Source organism: Cryptomeria japonica, unplaced genomic scaffold (genome assembly GCF_030272615.1).
Source record: "Cryptomeria japonica unplaced genomic scaffold, Sugi_1.0 HiC_scaffold_468, whole genome shotgun sequence".
Classification (NCBI taxonomy): Eukaryota; Viridiplantae; Streptophyta; class Pinopsida; order Cupressales; family Cupressaceae; genus Cryptomeria; species Cryptomeria japonica.
In genome coordinates, this window is record NW_026729288.1 from 95246 (window position 1) to 111952 (window position 16707).

The 16707-nt window shown below is 33.3% G+C and overlaps 1 protein-coding gene across 1 annotated transcript; it reads right to left on the minus strand.

The window, feature by feature from the left end:
- Window positions 1-9315: 9315 nt before the first annotated feature.
- On the minus strand, window positions 9316-10076 carry LOC131058034 (putative germin-like protein 2-1). Its single transcript, XM_057992071.2, has 2 exons — window positions 9950-10076; window positions 9316-9851 (listed from the first exon to the last, which is right to left on the minus strand). The coding sequence occupies exons 1-2, from the start codon at window positions 10074-10076 to the stop codon at window positions 9316-9318; spliced, it is 663 nt and encodes a 220-aa protein (XP_057848054.2).
- Window positions 10077-16707: the final 6631 nt, after the last annotated feature.

Genomic DNA, 16707 nt, shown 5'->3' on the forward strand with positions numbered 1-16707 from the left:
TTTTCATATATTTGTGCAACACGTGAGATAAATTAGCAAACCATTTAGTAAATGATATTATTTATTCAACAAAGGTCCCAACATTTGAAAAAATTATAGATCCAAATCAACTATGCATCTACTTAAACGGACAAATGCAATCAAACAAAACCCTTAAACCGGGAATATAATCGAGTTCCATTACCAATATTCTTATGTTTTGTTTGAAATAGGGAGAGAAGGAGAGAGGGAGATATAGGGATATAAAGAGAGAGATAGAGGAGGAAGAGTGAGGGAAAGATAAAGGAGTGAGGAGATAGAGTTAGGCGATAAATATAGAGAGGAAGATAGAGATCGAGATTGATATAGATATGGAGAAGAATAGGGATATGGATATGAGAGGAAGAGATAAAGAGAGAGGAGAGAGAAATAGATAGAGATAGAAGAGATAAATATATAGAGAGGGGGAGAGAGAATGAGCGAGGGATAACTTTGAATCAATTGTGCATTCATTAATACAAACCAGACATAAGTGAAAGAAAACCTTTCAATCAAAAGATAATTGAACTCCATTACCAATAGGCTCATGTTATGTTTGCAATAGTGAGAGGGGAGAGATGAATAGATAAAGAGAGCGAGACATGTCTGGAGATAGGGTGACAGAGGAAGAGAGAGCTAGAGAGGGAGGTGGCAAAGAAATAGATGGTTAAAGAGAGTGAGACGTGCCTAGATAGAGTGAGAGAGGATGAAAAGGACAAATAAAGAGAGATATAGTTGTAGAGGGATAAGGAGAAATTAAGATAAAGATTAGGAGATAGAAACGGATAGAAAAGAAGAGATACAAAGATACAAAAGGGGAGAGAGAGAGAGAGGGAGGGAGGGATATTTTTGGGCCAATTTGTAATTCAAACTCATTAATGAAGATGTTAACATAGGTTGACACCTAGTATGGTGGTTATACCTTTTGTAAATCTTTGAACCAATAGTAATAGTATTAACATAGTATTGAATTATTTGTAATTGCCATGTATAACCTCATTTTGTGTGTTTTGTCACGTATGCACTATCCTTTAGTGCATTATCCACTTACACTTCTCAGTACATAATACATCTGAGGAATTTTGTAGATAGAGTGGCAAGGGAAGAAGTTACATAGAAGTTGTATACTTCAACACTTCTCTTGTTTGTATTTATTTCTCACATTTGGGAGTCTTAAATTACACACTATAATTATTTTCTCGATATCCATACTTGCCTTGCTTTAGCTTTACAAACAACCTTATGACCACACATAATAAGGTCAAGTCATCCTAAAGCCCATACAACCTTGCATCCCTCTAATGACATGTGTGGTTAATAATCACATTCTAAACTGAATTAACAATAGCTTCGATTTTATGTCCAACGACCATTAAGTTTAATTTAATCTAAATTGTTCTGTTGATCTAGATTCTCCTTTAAATAAGAATAATATTTAAGAAGTCATAAACATATAATTTAATATTAAATTTTTTAAATACATAATTAATTATTTTAATATTATAAACTTTTAAAAGCAATAAATATTAATAGATAAAAATTTCAAAATAAATTAAAACAAATTATTTTTAAAATTCAAAATATAATTTAAAAATAATAATATATAGAACTTTTTACATTTTTAAAAATACTAAAAAATCGAACTATTTCAACAATGAGGTTTAGACCAACCATGCACTACAATTTGCAATCAACAAATAACAAATGGTATGAGCACTAAGTAATTCATCATATATCTTCGCATTTCTCCATCATAATCAGTAAAATTCAATTAACTTTGAGAAGTAACAAGAACCCATGCAAAATGTAGAAAGACAGCACAAACATCCACCATATCTTCAACAAAACTTATGTATTAATTTCAACAAGTCTTGGAAACAATCTCTAGCTTCCTCCTCCTACTCTACTTTCTAACAGTTCTGCTCTACTCTATTATCCACCTATTAACCTTTAAAAATGAGAAGGCAAACCTTATATAGAAGTCTTGATACAAATGAATGTCCGAGATTGATTTGAATTTAATGGCCGAGATTTAACCATGAAACCCTAATTAGGGCTAGTTATAACAACAACCACTTTAACCAATGAGAAAACTACAACACTTTGGGCACATGTCCCTCTTTGAATGTGGATCAATGAGAAATGAGATTAGGTACATTGAATAATATTTGATGTAATGCCATATGTCACTTGCTCCTCCTTTGATGAGTTAGGTTCAATACACCTACAAGAACTGACTTGGCATCACTGAATTGGTCTATGATGATCAAGCACCACCTTAGCTTGCATGTCTCCCTAGCAATATGTCGACACTCCACATCATCCAATTGCTTGATGTGATGGTTCATATTCTCAAATTGCATCCTCTTGAAAATCAAGTTTCTAGCTTTGATTAACTCTTCTAAAACTATTTATAACATGTAATTTTTTTCATATCAGTTATCTTTTTCTTGAATAATATTTTAGGAGATTGACAAAATACCTAGGTTTACATTTATTATACTTTTAGTATTGTTATCTATTCTTTCATTGTGGTAGATGTAAAATGTTTCTATCGTAATTTTGTGGGATACATATATGACTAATCCATTACAATACAAGGAACATTTTGGAGCACCAACAACAACTACGTATTTAGACTTTGTTAGTGTATCTGAATGTTCCTTCTAGATAAATTTTAGAGTTGATATTAGCTTGTTAGGATGTTGGTTTCTTGGGATTCTATGCCTGTGTGTGATGACATTTCATTATATTAATTAAAATATTTCTAATTGATAGAGTTTCTATTTTATTTATGATTTTAATATACATATTTATATAATTTATAAAAAACTTTTCAATAAAATATTTAATATATTTATAAAAATCTTTATCATAATAATGTATATTTAATTCAAATAAAAATTTCTATCTTAATTTGTTTTAAATTTAATGAAAAATAAATAAATAAGTATAAATTATTTTGTAATTTATGAAATAGGCTCATGACAATAACTGCATAGTTACTCTCTAGTTGGTATGATGTCAAAAAAATTAGATGCACGTAACATCATTTGGCTACCAGTTGGAGGAATTGTTGAAGAGATTGTATGGTTAATTAGTAACTTATATTTCATAAGTTTTATTTTTCAAAAAGCTTTGAATGAAACCTACACTAGATGTGTGTGCATGTAACCACCCAGATGATGGAACTTTACTACATTTTGTGTAGTATAATTCACGAAATGATACTTCATCATTAAAATATGTGAACAATTTTTAAAATAACCAAATTGGAAAGAGCATAAACAATACGGGGGCAAAAAGAACACAAAATATGCACTAGGAACTATTATTGTCTTCCTCCATAAAAGCCTCCACAAAAAAGTGCTTGTAATAGGAATAAATCTCTGGAAGCAATTATTCTCATCCAAAATTCATGTAACAAAGATTCATAGTTGACAAAGGATCTTTTCATCAGCAATGGAACAAGGGACACTATAGCCTAAAAAGGCAAACGTGACTACCAAAATAAAGTAAAACTAGATGAGGCCATGAGGCAAAACAAAATCTCCACATGCCCTCTAATGCTAGATAACCGGTCTAAGTGGTGCAAAACATGACCTTGAAGAACTCAAGTAACGGTAAAAAAAGGTTAAAAATTAGACCAAGAAGGAGTCTTGCGGCCTTGTAAATAGCCAAAATGACATTCATGCAAGGAAAAATTAATAGAGAAAGACAAAACAGTTTTATTCAAATTGTTCAAAATTCATGCAAAAATAGATAAGCAACATATGCAACTCTAAGATTGACCAAAAATTGATTTGATTTGACAATATTTATGTTAACAACAGCCAAGAGGGGAGAATGAGAGGGGGGTGAATCAGTCTTCACCGGAATAACAAACTTTACCGCAAAACACAGATTTGATAAACTGCAGTAATAAGACAGATAAGAAAATTAATAGCACAACACACAACACTAAGATTTTGATGCGCAAAACCCAGTTAAGCGAAAAACCATGGTGGGAACCTACCCACAGTAAGATGATACTCTACAATAGTATGTGAAAATATTACAATGAGGAATGCACATGCATTCAGGCACACTGCCTAGAGCTCACTGCTCAAATAATATTTGCTCGGAAGGCTACAACCCTTAGGGAAGTCTCACTGACTCGCAATAAGATTTGGACTACAATTCGAAAGAAATGAACGGAAAGAATAGCATCTCCAAATAGAATCTCACCACAAACTCAACATCGAAGGATACATCACATGTTCGCACACAAACCTCTCTCTGATAATGAAGACACAACATCAAACAACCAAATTACATGACTATATCACCTATATATATAATTTATCAACCTTGATAACAAGGTCGGCTAAACCCTCAACCCTCAATTACAAAATTACATCACACGATACAAACACTGACCACCAGACCAATATAGTGGTTTACATAGCATAGCATGGTTCTAGGTCAAATTCCCAAACACATAACTCCACCGAAAATCACGCAAAGATCAATCGCAACACGCTACACCACCAGAAATGGTGCATAACACACAAATCATCACTGGTTGATAGAAACCACCAAAAACTCACACAATGATAAATACAGATTGCCAAAACAAATAGGACATAATTAAAAAAAATACCAGCAAGCACATTAGAATCATCCACAATAGCTGCACCAACACTACTTTTCAAATCTTCATCGGTCAACGTCTGAAAGCTAAAGAACACAACCAATCAACAACGGCCAGGAAGAAAGATAACTTGCGGAGAACCAAATCATGATTCAACTGAAATTAAGATACACAAGACCTTCCCAAGAAATATCCCAAAATCTCAGCACCAGATCTGATCACACCAAAATATACCAGAGGATATACCGAACTCTGCGAAACAGTGATCAACAAAGCATCGCTACAAACCGGATCAGAAAATCTTCCCAATCTGCAATCACCAGAGAAAATCATAGGAATATGTTGACATCAATGACCACAACATATCCTAGCATGACCAACAATATCCAACAATTTATGCCAAAACAACCACTTTATATCACTAGTTCAAATCAAATATCTATGCCAAAAGATCAGCCTATGCAAATTTTACCACACCAGAAAGTGCCAAAAAGCCAGCACACAAGGATCGGCTTTTTAATAAAATATCCCAAACCTTTACACATGCAGATTGACCATAGTAAAATAATTGATCGTCTTATTAAAATTGAAGACAAATCATCTTTTAGCTAATTAAGCGCTTCCACTATCCACACAATAATGTGTTCCTAAAAAATCGCCCTACAGTAGAGCTTCAAATTTGTCAACTTGGTCTCCATGATCAACAATTTAATAAAAAATATATATAATTTAAAATACACTAATCAACCATGAAATAAAATCTCCTGTTTTTATTTTATTATTTATACGATGAATTCTATAAACTTCAATTCATCGGGATTTTTAAAATCACAGTAGAAACACCTTCGGATTATCATGTCCTCACAAGAACACAAAAATATTATGGCACAAATCCACATTCCTTTCAGATGCTCAACCTCAATCAAAACCTCTATAAATCTGCAGTCATAATTAAAATAAATTACAAACATGTGAGTACCAAAAAACTAGTGGAGCTCAAAAAAAGAAAATGCACAGATTGAGATGAATGATAAGCTCTTAATATCTTTGATCAACTTAGGGGTGATTAAAAATACATATCTAATACAGTTCCACCTATAATATCAGATGCTATCTAGAATCATGTAATGTTTCATGGATAAGATTAGCATAACCAGGCATTATTCTAACAACTAACCATCTAGCAAACTTACATAGAAGAATATTCTAGTTAGAATATCATACACTAACAACACATAGCTTGAAAAATTGGCGTAGGCTATTTTGGGTTCATGGAGGTGCGAGCAAACGTTAATCTATAGTAAGTGAAATTGCTCAAACCCACAAAAAGGTCATTTGGAGCTCGTCGATTTTGCACAAGTCACGAGTTTTCTCTTGCACAAGTGTTTATCCTTTTGTAGACTACGGTCTTCTTCAGCATGGTTTTCTATGTGGTTTTCTTCTATTTTTTTGTGTGTGCCTGGTTTATTCGTGTGTGTACCTAATGTTCAGATTGCTTTGGAAAACCAGGTCATTTCCCCTGTTGGTGAACTTTTAACTAGCACATTTTTCAAGGACTAGTGCACCCAACACCCCTATTTTGCTAAAATAGGCTCAACTGTTGAGAGATGAAAGTGGACCTTGTAATTTGCATGAATCTAATTTGTTTTGTTGTCCCATCACAACAAAATGTTTCGAAAAGGTGTGAACTTCATATAAACACAACTCCCTTTCCCATTCTAGGAATCAATGTACTCAATATAGAAAACCAAAAAACCTAGTCAATCAAGCATTCAGGGAGCGAAACGATAAAGAAGTCCCAATTTGATTATTCAATCATTGAAATATATGCTATAGCAATTATGATCAAGTGTATTATGTAATTCGTACCTAAGATAAGGTGTCATCATTTCACCATTTATCATTTGCTTAGCCTCTTTTCTTGTGGGGGCATGCATCCTATCTCATCATTATCATTGTTGAAGAGAGAACACTAATACGCGGTTTGGATAAGGTAATCCCTTATATGAAATAACCATTTCTCCCAATTTTCTCTATCTACAGGTCCAAATCCGATAACAAGAAAGTTAAAGAAAAGTAGACCAGACATTAGCAGGCATCACAAAACATTGATTGAACGAAAACCCTAAGAACAGGGCACCCAGCAGTCATTGACCCATATTTTTAAGAGGCAAGTGATCAAATATTGTCGATTTCATTTTCGATCATCTCTCAATTTTCCCTCAACTTTAGACACGGATCTCCAACGTTTCTCTCTAGTACAATTAGCTTCATATTACAGTCCCAATTTCCTCTCTATGTCTCCATCTCAGATATGTCTTACTCTTTCTATATTTCATCTTGTATCTACTACATTCTATAAAACTTAGTCATTTTACCATTGTTAGACTAGTTCATCTATAGACACTTCACTGTCTCCATCTCATGCAACAAAAGGAACAGGAACCTAATTTCGTATCCCTTCCTTAAAGACAACAACTAGTCCTATTCTTATTACCAATTATGTTGTGTCAACTAAGATCTTCTAGCTTACATTGGTCAATCGTAGGATCTTGTTTCCTCCATTTCAAGGTTTACATTGATTTATGAGATGGTATGATTATATATGCTACATAAACCAACATTTTTTAAGGTATGATCCCATATTGTATTGGTATAAAATTGGTGGTACTGAAACCAACATTGATATAGAAAAAAATAGACATTTTTATTTCTAACGTGTTTCCATCTACATCTTTCACTTGTCTTGCAATTGTGTACATTCTCATGTAAATACCAACGATGTTATACTCGCGCCCTTTTATGCTTCATACCATAATGTGACTCCTCTAATTCCATAAGACCAGGAGTGCGCAAGGAGTGTAATGCTTCGTGTGGTTCGTGCAACTAAACTCGGCTTCTATTTGTCGATATGAGCAAAGGTTGTGTTTTTATCACTTAAAATGTGCTTTATATGTTTTCTTAAATGCTCACATATACATACTGGTGGCATAAAATGAAAGTAAGCGTGTAGGACTCAATAGAATATAAAATAGTGACTAGTGATTTAGAACTTTCCTTGGTGTAACCCAATAAAAAATATTGAAAAGAATGGAGTTGTACCCTCATCTCTAGTATCAATTAAATGCAAGATTCACAAGCCAACTTCTCAATTTGAGTCTTAAATACAAAGTGGACATTACCTAGCACTTATGTAATTTCGTACAATATTGTATTCTTGTGGAAAGAGCTTGCTTAACAATATGCTCGAGTTCTACGCTCATTGACTAATTCTCTCCAATGACAAAACTTATGTTTCCATGAGTTGAAATCTAGAATCTCCATTTCCAAGTGTTGCACCATCTTATTACTCGACGTTTTTCTTCATCCAAATCTATTGATTGATATCTTCATTATTTTATAGTCTCTCTTTTCAATGTCTTCCCCCAAGCTAAACTATGCAACCAAATAGCGTTCACTTCCTTGTCAACCTCAATCAAAACCTAGAATAAAATACATGCACCTAGCTATCAAATATGGAATAAAATACATGCACTTGTCTAAAACAAATTAGCACTCCCCTAAATAAATCATGTAGAAAACTTTCTCCAATACCAACCGATCGATAATCAAATCGAATATTCCATTCTAATCTCACCATCGCTGATTTTTGTTCTCTTCACTTATGTGCCGATCCAATGCACTATGCTACTGATGTGAACATTCAGAAAGCCAAAATTGGTATCTTCTACATCTACACCTTCCACTTGTCTTGAAATTTTGTATGTGGTCAAATTTTGTGCCTACAATGTTATACATAATATTTCGCACCCCTTTGTGAATTATAACAATATGTCACCCCTGTAATACCACAAGACTATTTAATAAAGAGTATGTTGACTGAATAAGATTTATGTATTTGAAATATGCTTCTTTTTTGTTGTGAGCATGTACTATGTTTTTCATCAACTCAAGACATTATTGTTGCAGTTTCTTAAGAATTTGAGTATCTGCAGTAGTTGCATAGAATGAAAATGAGCAAGCTTCAAAGACATAGGTTATATAGACATCGAAGGCATGAAAGAAGAGGTCGTGAAGCTTTAGAATGAACTGATGTATGAAGCTTTATTTTATTAGATCATTTATAAATGCATGGGAAAAGTAGAAGATTATGATATTTGCAGATCTCACTGATAATGTATGAGTTATATCTATTATCTTATTCTTGATGGAAATGCGATTGCCAATTTCTCAATATGACGACACTTTTATCTTCTTCGTATCAATCAACAAATACCTTGAGATATTGGAAATTATATTCAAAATGCGCTTACAACTTACCTTAAAATGTGTTACAGCAAAGTTAAATTTTAATGTTGTCATCAAAGGGACAAAACGACATCAATATTTAATTTTCAATCTTTGGAATATGATGAGGACATACTGATGTCCAAAACAGATGCTATGAATGGCACAAGAGGACGCCAATAACCCTAAAATGATAGTTTTATTCAACGGTTAATTTTCAATCTTTGGAATATGATGAGGACATGCTGATGTCCAAAACAGATACTATGAATGGCACAAGAGGACGCCAATAACCCTAAAATGACAGTTTTATTCAACGGTGAGAAAAAAGAATTGGGAAAGACGGTCTTCATTGGGAGACCTCTTGTTTGTTTTGTTTAGTATGCGAATTTCTTTTGAATGTAATTCACCAGTTCCTGGGTGATGCGGAAGGCCTTGCTCAAAACGGAATCGGGGAGAGGGGGATTCGCCGCAAACAGAGAATTGGCGATTGTCTGAACTCCGGGAAACTGGCTGGTCAATCCAGCTATGGCCACTGCATTTTCATGCCCCACATTCTGCTGGAAATGAACAAGTGCCTTTGGAAACACAAACACATCTCCCTTCTCCAAAGTTTTGCTGAAAAATTTGTTGCTGGTGTCAATGAAACCCACAAGAAGCTGGCCTTCCAGTAAAACAAGAACTTCGGTGGCTCTTGGGTGTGTGTGAGGAGGATTTATTCCACCCACTGCGTAGTCGATGCGGACCAACGATATTCCAAACGTATTGAGGCCTGGTATCTGTTTAACGTTCGCCATCGTTACGTTGGAGCCCACATCATTGTCGGTGTTCCCTGCCTGCCCAAGTCCCCGGAAGAAGAAATCGTTTGCTGAAACTTGCATTGGGTCTTTGCAAACGAACCCGTTCACCAAAACTGTTTAAAACAAGATCAAATCAATCTGTCTGTTAGTAACTCGACTCGTCTAATAAGCAAATCATTATCATTGTTTATGTATAAATATTCTCACTCACCGTTGCTTTCCTCATCTGCAACGCAGAAATCTTGCAAGGGATCCGGATCCCCTGCCATGACCCTGTCGCTGTAACAGCATATCAACAGAAAAAGTCCCAACGTGAAGTAAATCATGCGGTTAGCCATTGTAATAGAAACGCAGACACAAGAGATCGGGATATGAATGTCTATTACAAACCCATTACACGCTTTATATAGCCCAAACCATAACTCTCCGCAAAGACTAATTCATCTTGACTCCGTATATTTCACGGATCCTTCCAGAGTTGTTGCTCTTTTCCTTACGTCACACTAAGTCTTACTGCATGTGGTTGTCTCGCCTGCTACCGCAGATGCATTCTCACCATCCTTTCATTAACGTTGAAATTTTCTATCTTCTCCCTGCCCTGCTGCGTATGCCTATCTCAAGATCAACTTACCTCCTGCCTTACACGTATTCTCGCCATCGCCATCATTTTAGTAATGTGGAATTGTTTAGACTTAATTGGAACGGTGGGCTTCTTCAAAGGAAACAATATATAAATCTTTCTCCACCGTGGGAGAATCGGTATGAGAGGAAAGTTTCTTTCTTGGAGTTGGATATTGGCCTAAAGACTGTCCATGCTTTGTACCCTTTTTCAATGAGATTTTTATCTCTCGTCATTTAAATTAATTTATGTTATTCAATGTTTATTTCTCAGATTGTCTATGTTCTAGGACAGAAAAACATTGCTCAAAATAACTTATGTTCATTTACTTTACATTGAATGCGTCGATTAGAATATCTATTTCACATCCATCTACAATTTTGAAGTCAAGTAGGTGTATTACTTTTCTTTAGCAGTTTTGGAGACCTAAATTATAGGTTTAAGACAACATATGCAAACATAAGAACCAATTTATGGAGGATAAATGTATAAGAAGATAGATTTTGGAGAGGTATTCTACAAGAAAAAAAACTTTTTGGTGGTGTTGAGAATCCCATCTTGGAAGAGACCATGTTGTCCAAGGGATCTAGTATTTAGAATTATTTAAGATCGTTTTATTTTTCCAAACCCTAGAGGGTAGATGGGTAGCGGAAATAGAATCAGGTTTTGACATTACAATTCACTAGAATCCATCACCTCTATAAGATATAACCTTATTAAGACGTTGATGTCTGATTTTCAGAATGTCATGGGTGAGTAGTTTGAATGCATCTTGAACTACCTTGGGTCAAGGTACAACAGTGACTAAAAATCGTACCGCTTCCAATACTCATAACTATAATGAATGTAAACCGCGATATTTTAGAGAAAAGAGCCTTCATTCTCAAACTGTTGATGGGTGCGAAAACATTGCTCACGTTGCGTTGAGTGCGTTGCTTAGATTGTCTCTTTCACATCCATCTACAGTTGAACTCGGCCAAAACTTAATCTTTAGGTGAGTGTGTTGTTGTAAATGAAGTGCATTGTTGTAAATGAAGTAGGTGTCTTTTCTAGCAGTTTTGGAGATCAAAATTTTACCTTTAGGTGAGTGAATTCTCTTTAATAAAGTAGGTTTACTACTTTTTCTAATGTTTGAGATCTGTCTATTTCCATTTTTCGACACCAAAACTTTTCGTCCAGTTGACTGCATTGTCCTCTCGATTCTCCTTTTAACAAAGTACATACAGTTGATTTAGATGATTTATTTTTTATTATTTTTGTGAGATATATGTTTATTTAATATTTTTTTTAACTTAATGTTTTGATGAATTAGTTGTTTGGGGTAACTAAATAGGAAAATATAATATTAAAGATTAGTTTTTTCCTCTTACTTCAATCAAATATATGAGAAAAGTATTTCATATTGATTAGACATTTCATTTTATTTATTTTTATTTATATTGATTGAATTTTCTTTTCTTTTATATCAAATAATATGACAATTATAAATAGTTTATAAAAAATATTCAATTTGAGAAGTAAAAAATGCGTTAAAAGTGATATATTGGGATGATTCTTGGTTGGGAAACGTTTAGTTCCATGATCCCTTGTTTACCTATCAAGAATTATCTTTTTACTCTCTTTGGATAAGGGTGGCTAACTAATGAACTTTTTACAATTAAGAAATCAAAGTGATCAACAATCGAATATAAGGAACAAAGAGAGTGAGAGGGGGAATAAAATTCTACACCTGATCGATTCATGATTATAATAAGTGGTTCATATTATAGAAGAGCAAGTCAATAAAACAGTTTGGTCATATTTTACGCTAGTATAATCTCAGTTTTCTTGATAACTACTCGAGTACATTTTTTTTTAATATCTCTCATAGGTTTTACCTTGTCTTTCATACCACACTCACAATCTCCAATTCCCCATTGAGTTTCCACAAATGACTAATACGAAAGGTAAATCTACATCCATGTAAGAGCATGGACACCGGGAGTGATCTAATATTGGATGCAATTAAGTGAGGAATATTTTTTGAATGAATCCCTATACTTTTGGACCCTTTAATGACATGGTTTGCATAAGTAAGAAAATGTTTATTAATGTAGAGAGCATGGTTTTAGGTACTTTTCTATGTGGAGGTGATACAAATATGCATGGGTAGCCTATGCGGTTACAGATGATTGTGGTTCTTCCATCAACGCTATTCTCTTTTTTATTGAATGATATGGTGTAATAGAAAAGTCAAGAATATACAAGTAGCAATTGCACCTTGGTGTGCAATATGTACGCCGAATAGATGTGGAATGATTATTAAAAAAAATTGATCTATTTTTTCATATATTTGTGCAACACGTGAGATAAATTAGCAAACCATTTAGTAAATGATATTATTTATTCAACAAAGGTCCCAACATTTGAAAAAATTATAGATCCAAATCAACTATGCATCTACTTAAACGGACAAATGCAATCAAACAAAACCCTTAAACCGGGAATATAATCGAGTTCCATTACCAATATTCTTATGTTTTGTTTGAAATAGGGAGAGAAGGAGAGAGGGAGATATAGGGATATAAAGAGAGAGATAGAGGAGGAAGAGTGAGGGAAAGATAAAGGAGTGAGGAGATAGAGTTAGGCGATAAATATAGAGAGGAAGATAGAGATCGAGATTGATATAGATATGGAGAAGAATAGGGATATGGATATGAGAGGAAGAGATAAAGAGAGAGGAGAGAGAAATAGATAGAGATAGAAGAGATAAATATATAGAGAGGGGGAGAGAGAATGAGCGAGGGATAACTTTGAATCAATTGTGCATTCATTAATACAAACCAGACATAAGTGAAAGAAAACCTTTCAATCAAAAGATAATTGAACTCCATTACCAATAGGCTCATGTTATGTTTGCAATAGTGAGAGGGGAGAGATGAATAGATAAAGAGAGCGAGACATGTCTGGAGATAGGGTGACAGAGGAAGAGAGAGCTAGAGAGGGAGGTGGCAAAGAAATAGATGGTTAAAGAGAGTGAGACGTGCCTAGATAGAGTGAGAGAGGATGAAAAGGACAAATAAAGAGAGATATAGTTGTAGAGGGATAAGGAGAAATTAAGATAAAGATTAGGAGATAGAAACGGATAGAAAAGAAGAGATACAAAGATACAAAAGGGGAGAGAGAGAGAGAGGGAGGGAGGGATATTTTTGGGCCAATTTGTAATTCAAACTCATTAATGAAGATGTTAACATAGGTTGACACCTAGTATGGTGGTTATACCTTTTGTAAATCTTTGAACCAATAGTAATAGTATTAACATAGTATTGAATTATTTGTAATTGCCATGTATAACCTCATTTTGTGTGTTTTGTCACGTATGCACTATCCTTTAGTGCATTATCCACTTACACTTCTCAGTACATAATACATCTGAGGAATTTTGTAGATAGAGTGGCAAGGGAAGAAGTTACATAGAAGTTGTATACTTCAACACTTCTCTTGTTTGTATTTATTTCTCACATTTGGGAGTCTTAAATTACACACTATAATTATTTTCTCGATATCCATACTTGCCTTGCTTTAGCTTTACAAACAACCTTATGACCACACATAATAAGGTCAAGTCATCCTAAAGCCCATACAACCTTGCATCCCTCTAATGACATGTGTGGTTAATAATCACATTCTAAACTGAATTAACAATAGCTTCGATTTTATGTCCAACGACCATTAAGTTTAATTTAATCTAAATTGTTCTGTTGATCTAGATTCTCCTTTAAATAAGAATAATATTTAAGAAGTCATAAACATATAATTTAATATTAAATTTTTTAAATACATAATTAATTATTTTAATATTATAAACTTTTAAAAGCAATAAATATTAATAGATAAAAATTTCAAAATAAATTAAAACAAATTATTTTTAAAATTCAAAATATAATTTAAAAATAATAATATATAGAACTTTTTACATTTTTAAAAATACTAAAAAATCGAACTATTTCAACAATGAGGTTTAGACCAACCATGCACTACAATTTGCAATCAACAAATAACAAATGGTATGAGCACTAAGTAATTCATCATATATCTTCGCATTTCTCCATCATAATCAGTAAAATTCAATTAACTTTGAGAAGTAACAAGAACCCATGCAAAATGTAGAAAGACAGCACAAACATCCACCATATCTTCAACAAAACTTATGTATTAATTTCAACAAGTCTTGGAAACAATCTCTAGCTTCCTCCTCCTACTCTACTTTCTAACAGTTCTGCTCTACTCTATTATCCACCTATTAACCTTTAAAAATGAGAAGGCAAACCTTATATAGAAGTCTTGATACAAATGAATGTCCGAGATTGATTTGAATTTAATGGCCGAGATTTAACCATGAAACCCTAATTAGGGCTAGTTATAACAACAACCACTTTAACCAATGAGAAAACTACAACACTTTGGGCACATGTCCCTCTTTGAATGTGGATCAATGAGAAATGAGATTAGGTACATTGAATAATATTTGATGTAATGCCATATGTCACTTGCTCCTCCTTTGATGAGTTAGGTTCAATACACCTACAAGAACTGACTTGGCATCACTGAATTGGTCTATGATGATCAAGCACCACCTTAGCTTGCATGTCTCCCTAGAAATATGTCGACACTCCACATCATCCAATTGCTTGATGTGATGGTTCATATTCTCAAATTGCATCCTCTTGAAAATCAAGTTTCTAGCTTTGATTAACTCTTCTAAAACTATTTATAACATGTAATTTTTTTCATATCAGTTATCTTTTTCTTGAATAATATTTTAGGAGATTGACAAAATACCTAGGTTTACATTTATTATACTTTTAGTATTGTTATCTATTCTTTCATTGTGGTAGATGTAAAATGTTTCTATCGTAATTTTGTGGGATACATATATGACTAATCCATTACAATACAAGGAACATTTTGGAGCACCAACAACAACTACGTATTTAGACTTTGTTAGTGTATCTGAATGTTCCTTCTAGATAAATTTTAGAGTTGATATTAGCTTGTTAGGATGTTGGTTTCTTGGGATTCTATGCCTGTGTGTGATGACATTTCATTATATTAATTAAAATATTTCTAATTGATAGAGTTTCTATTTTATTTATGATTTTAATATACATATTTATATAATTTATAAAAAACTTTTCAATAAAATATTTAATATATTTATAAAAATCTTTATCATAATAATGTATATTTAATTCAAATAAAAATTTCTATCTTAATTTGTTTTAAATTTAATGAAAAATAAATAAATAAGTATAAATTATTTTGTAATTTATGAAATAGGCTCATGACAATAACTGCATAGTTACTCTCTAGTTGGTATGATGTCAAAAAAATTAGATGCACGTAACATCATTTGGCTACCAGTTGGAGGAATTGTTGAAGAGATTGTATGGTTAATTAGTAACTTATATTTCATAAGTTTTATTTTTCAAAAAGCTTTGAATGAAACCTACACTAGATGTGTGTGCATGTAACCACCCAGATGATGGAACTTTACTACATTTTGTGTAGTATAATTCACGAAATGATACTTCATCATTAAAATATGTGAACAATTTTTAAAATAACCAAATTGGAAAGAGCATAAACAATACGGGGGCAAAAAGAACACAAAATATGCACTAGGAACTATTATTGTCTTCCTCCATAAAAGCCTCCACAAAAAAGTGCTTGTAATAGGAATAAATCTCTGGAAGCAATTATTCTCATCCAAAATTCATGTAACAAAGATTCATAGTTGACAAAGGATCTTTTCATCAGCAATGGAACAAGGGACACTATAGCCTAAAAAGGCAAACGTGACTACCAAAATAAAGTAAAACTAGATGAGGCCATGAGGCAAAACAAAATCTCCACATGCCCTCTAATGCTAGATAACCGGTCTAAGTGGTGCAAAACATGACCTTGAAGAACTCAAGTAACGGTAAAAAAAGGTTAAAAATTAGACCAAGAAGGAGTCTTGCGGCCTTGTAAATAGCCAAAATGACATTCATGCAAGGAAAAATTAATAGAGAAAGACAAAACAGTTTTATTCAAATTGTTCAAAATTCATGCAAAAATAGATAAGCAACATATGCAACTCTAAGATTGACCAAAAATTGATTTGATTTGACAATATTTATGTTAACAACAGCCAAGAGGGGAGAATGAGAGGGGGGTGAATCAGTCTTCACCGGAATAACAAACTTTACCGCAAAACACAGATTTGATAAACTGCAGTAATAAGACAGATAAGAAAATTAATAGCACAACACACAACACTAAGATTTTGATGCGCAAAACCCAGTTAAGCGAAAAACCATGGTGGGAAC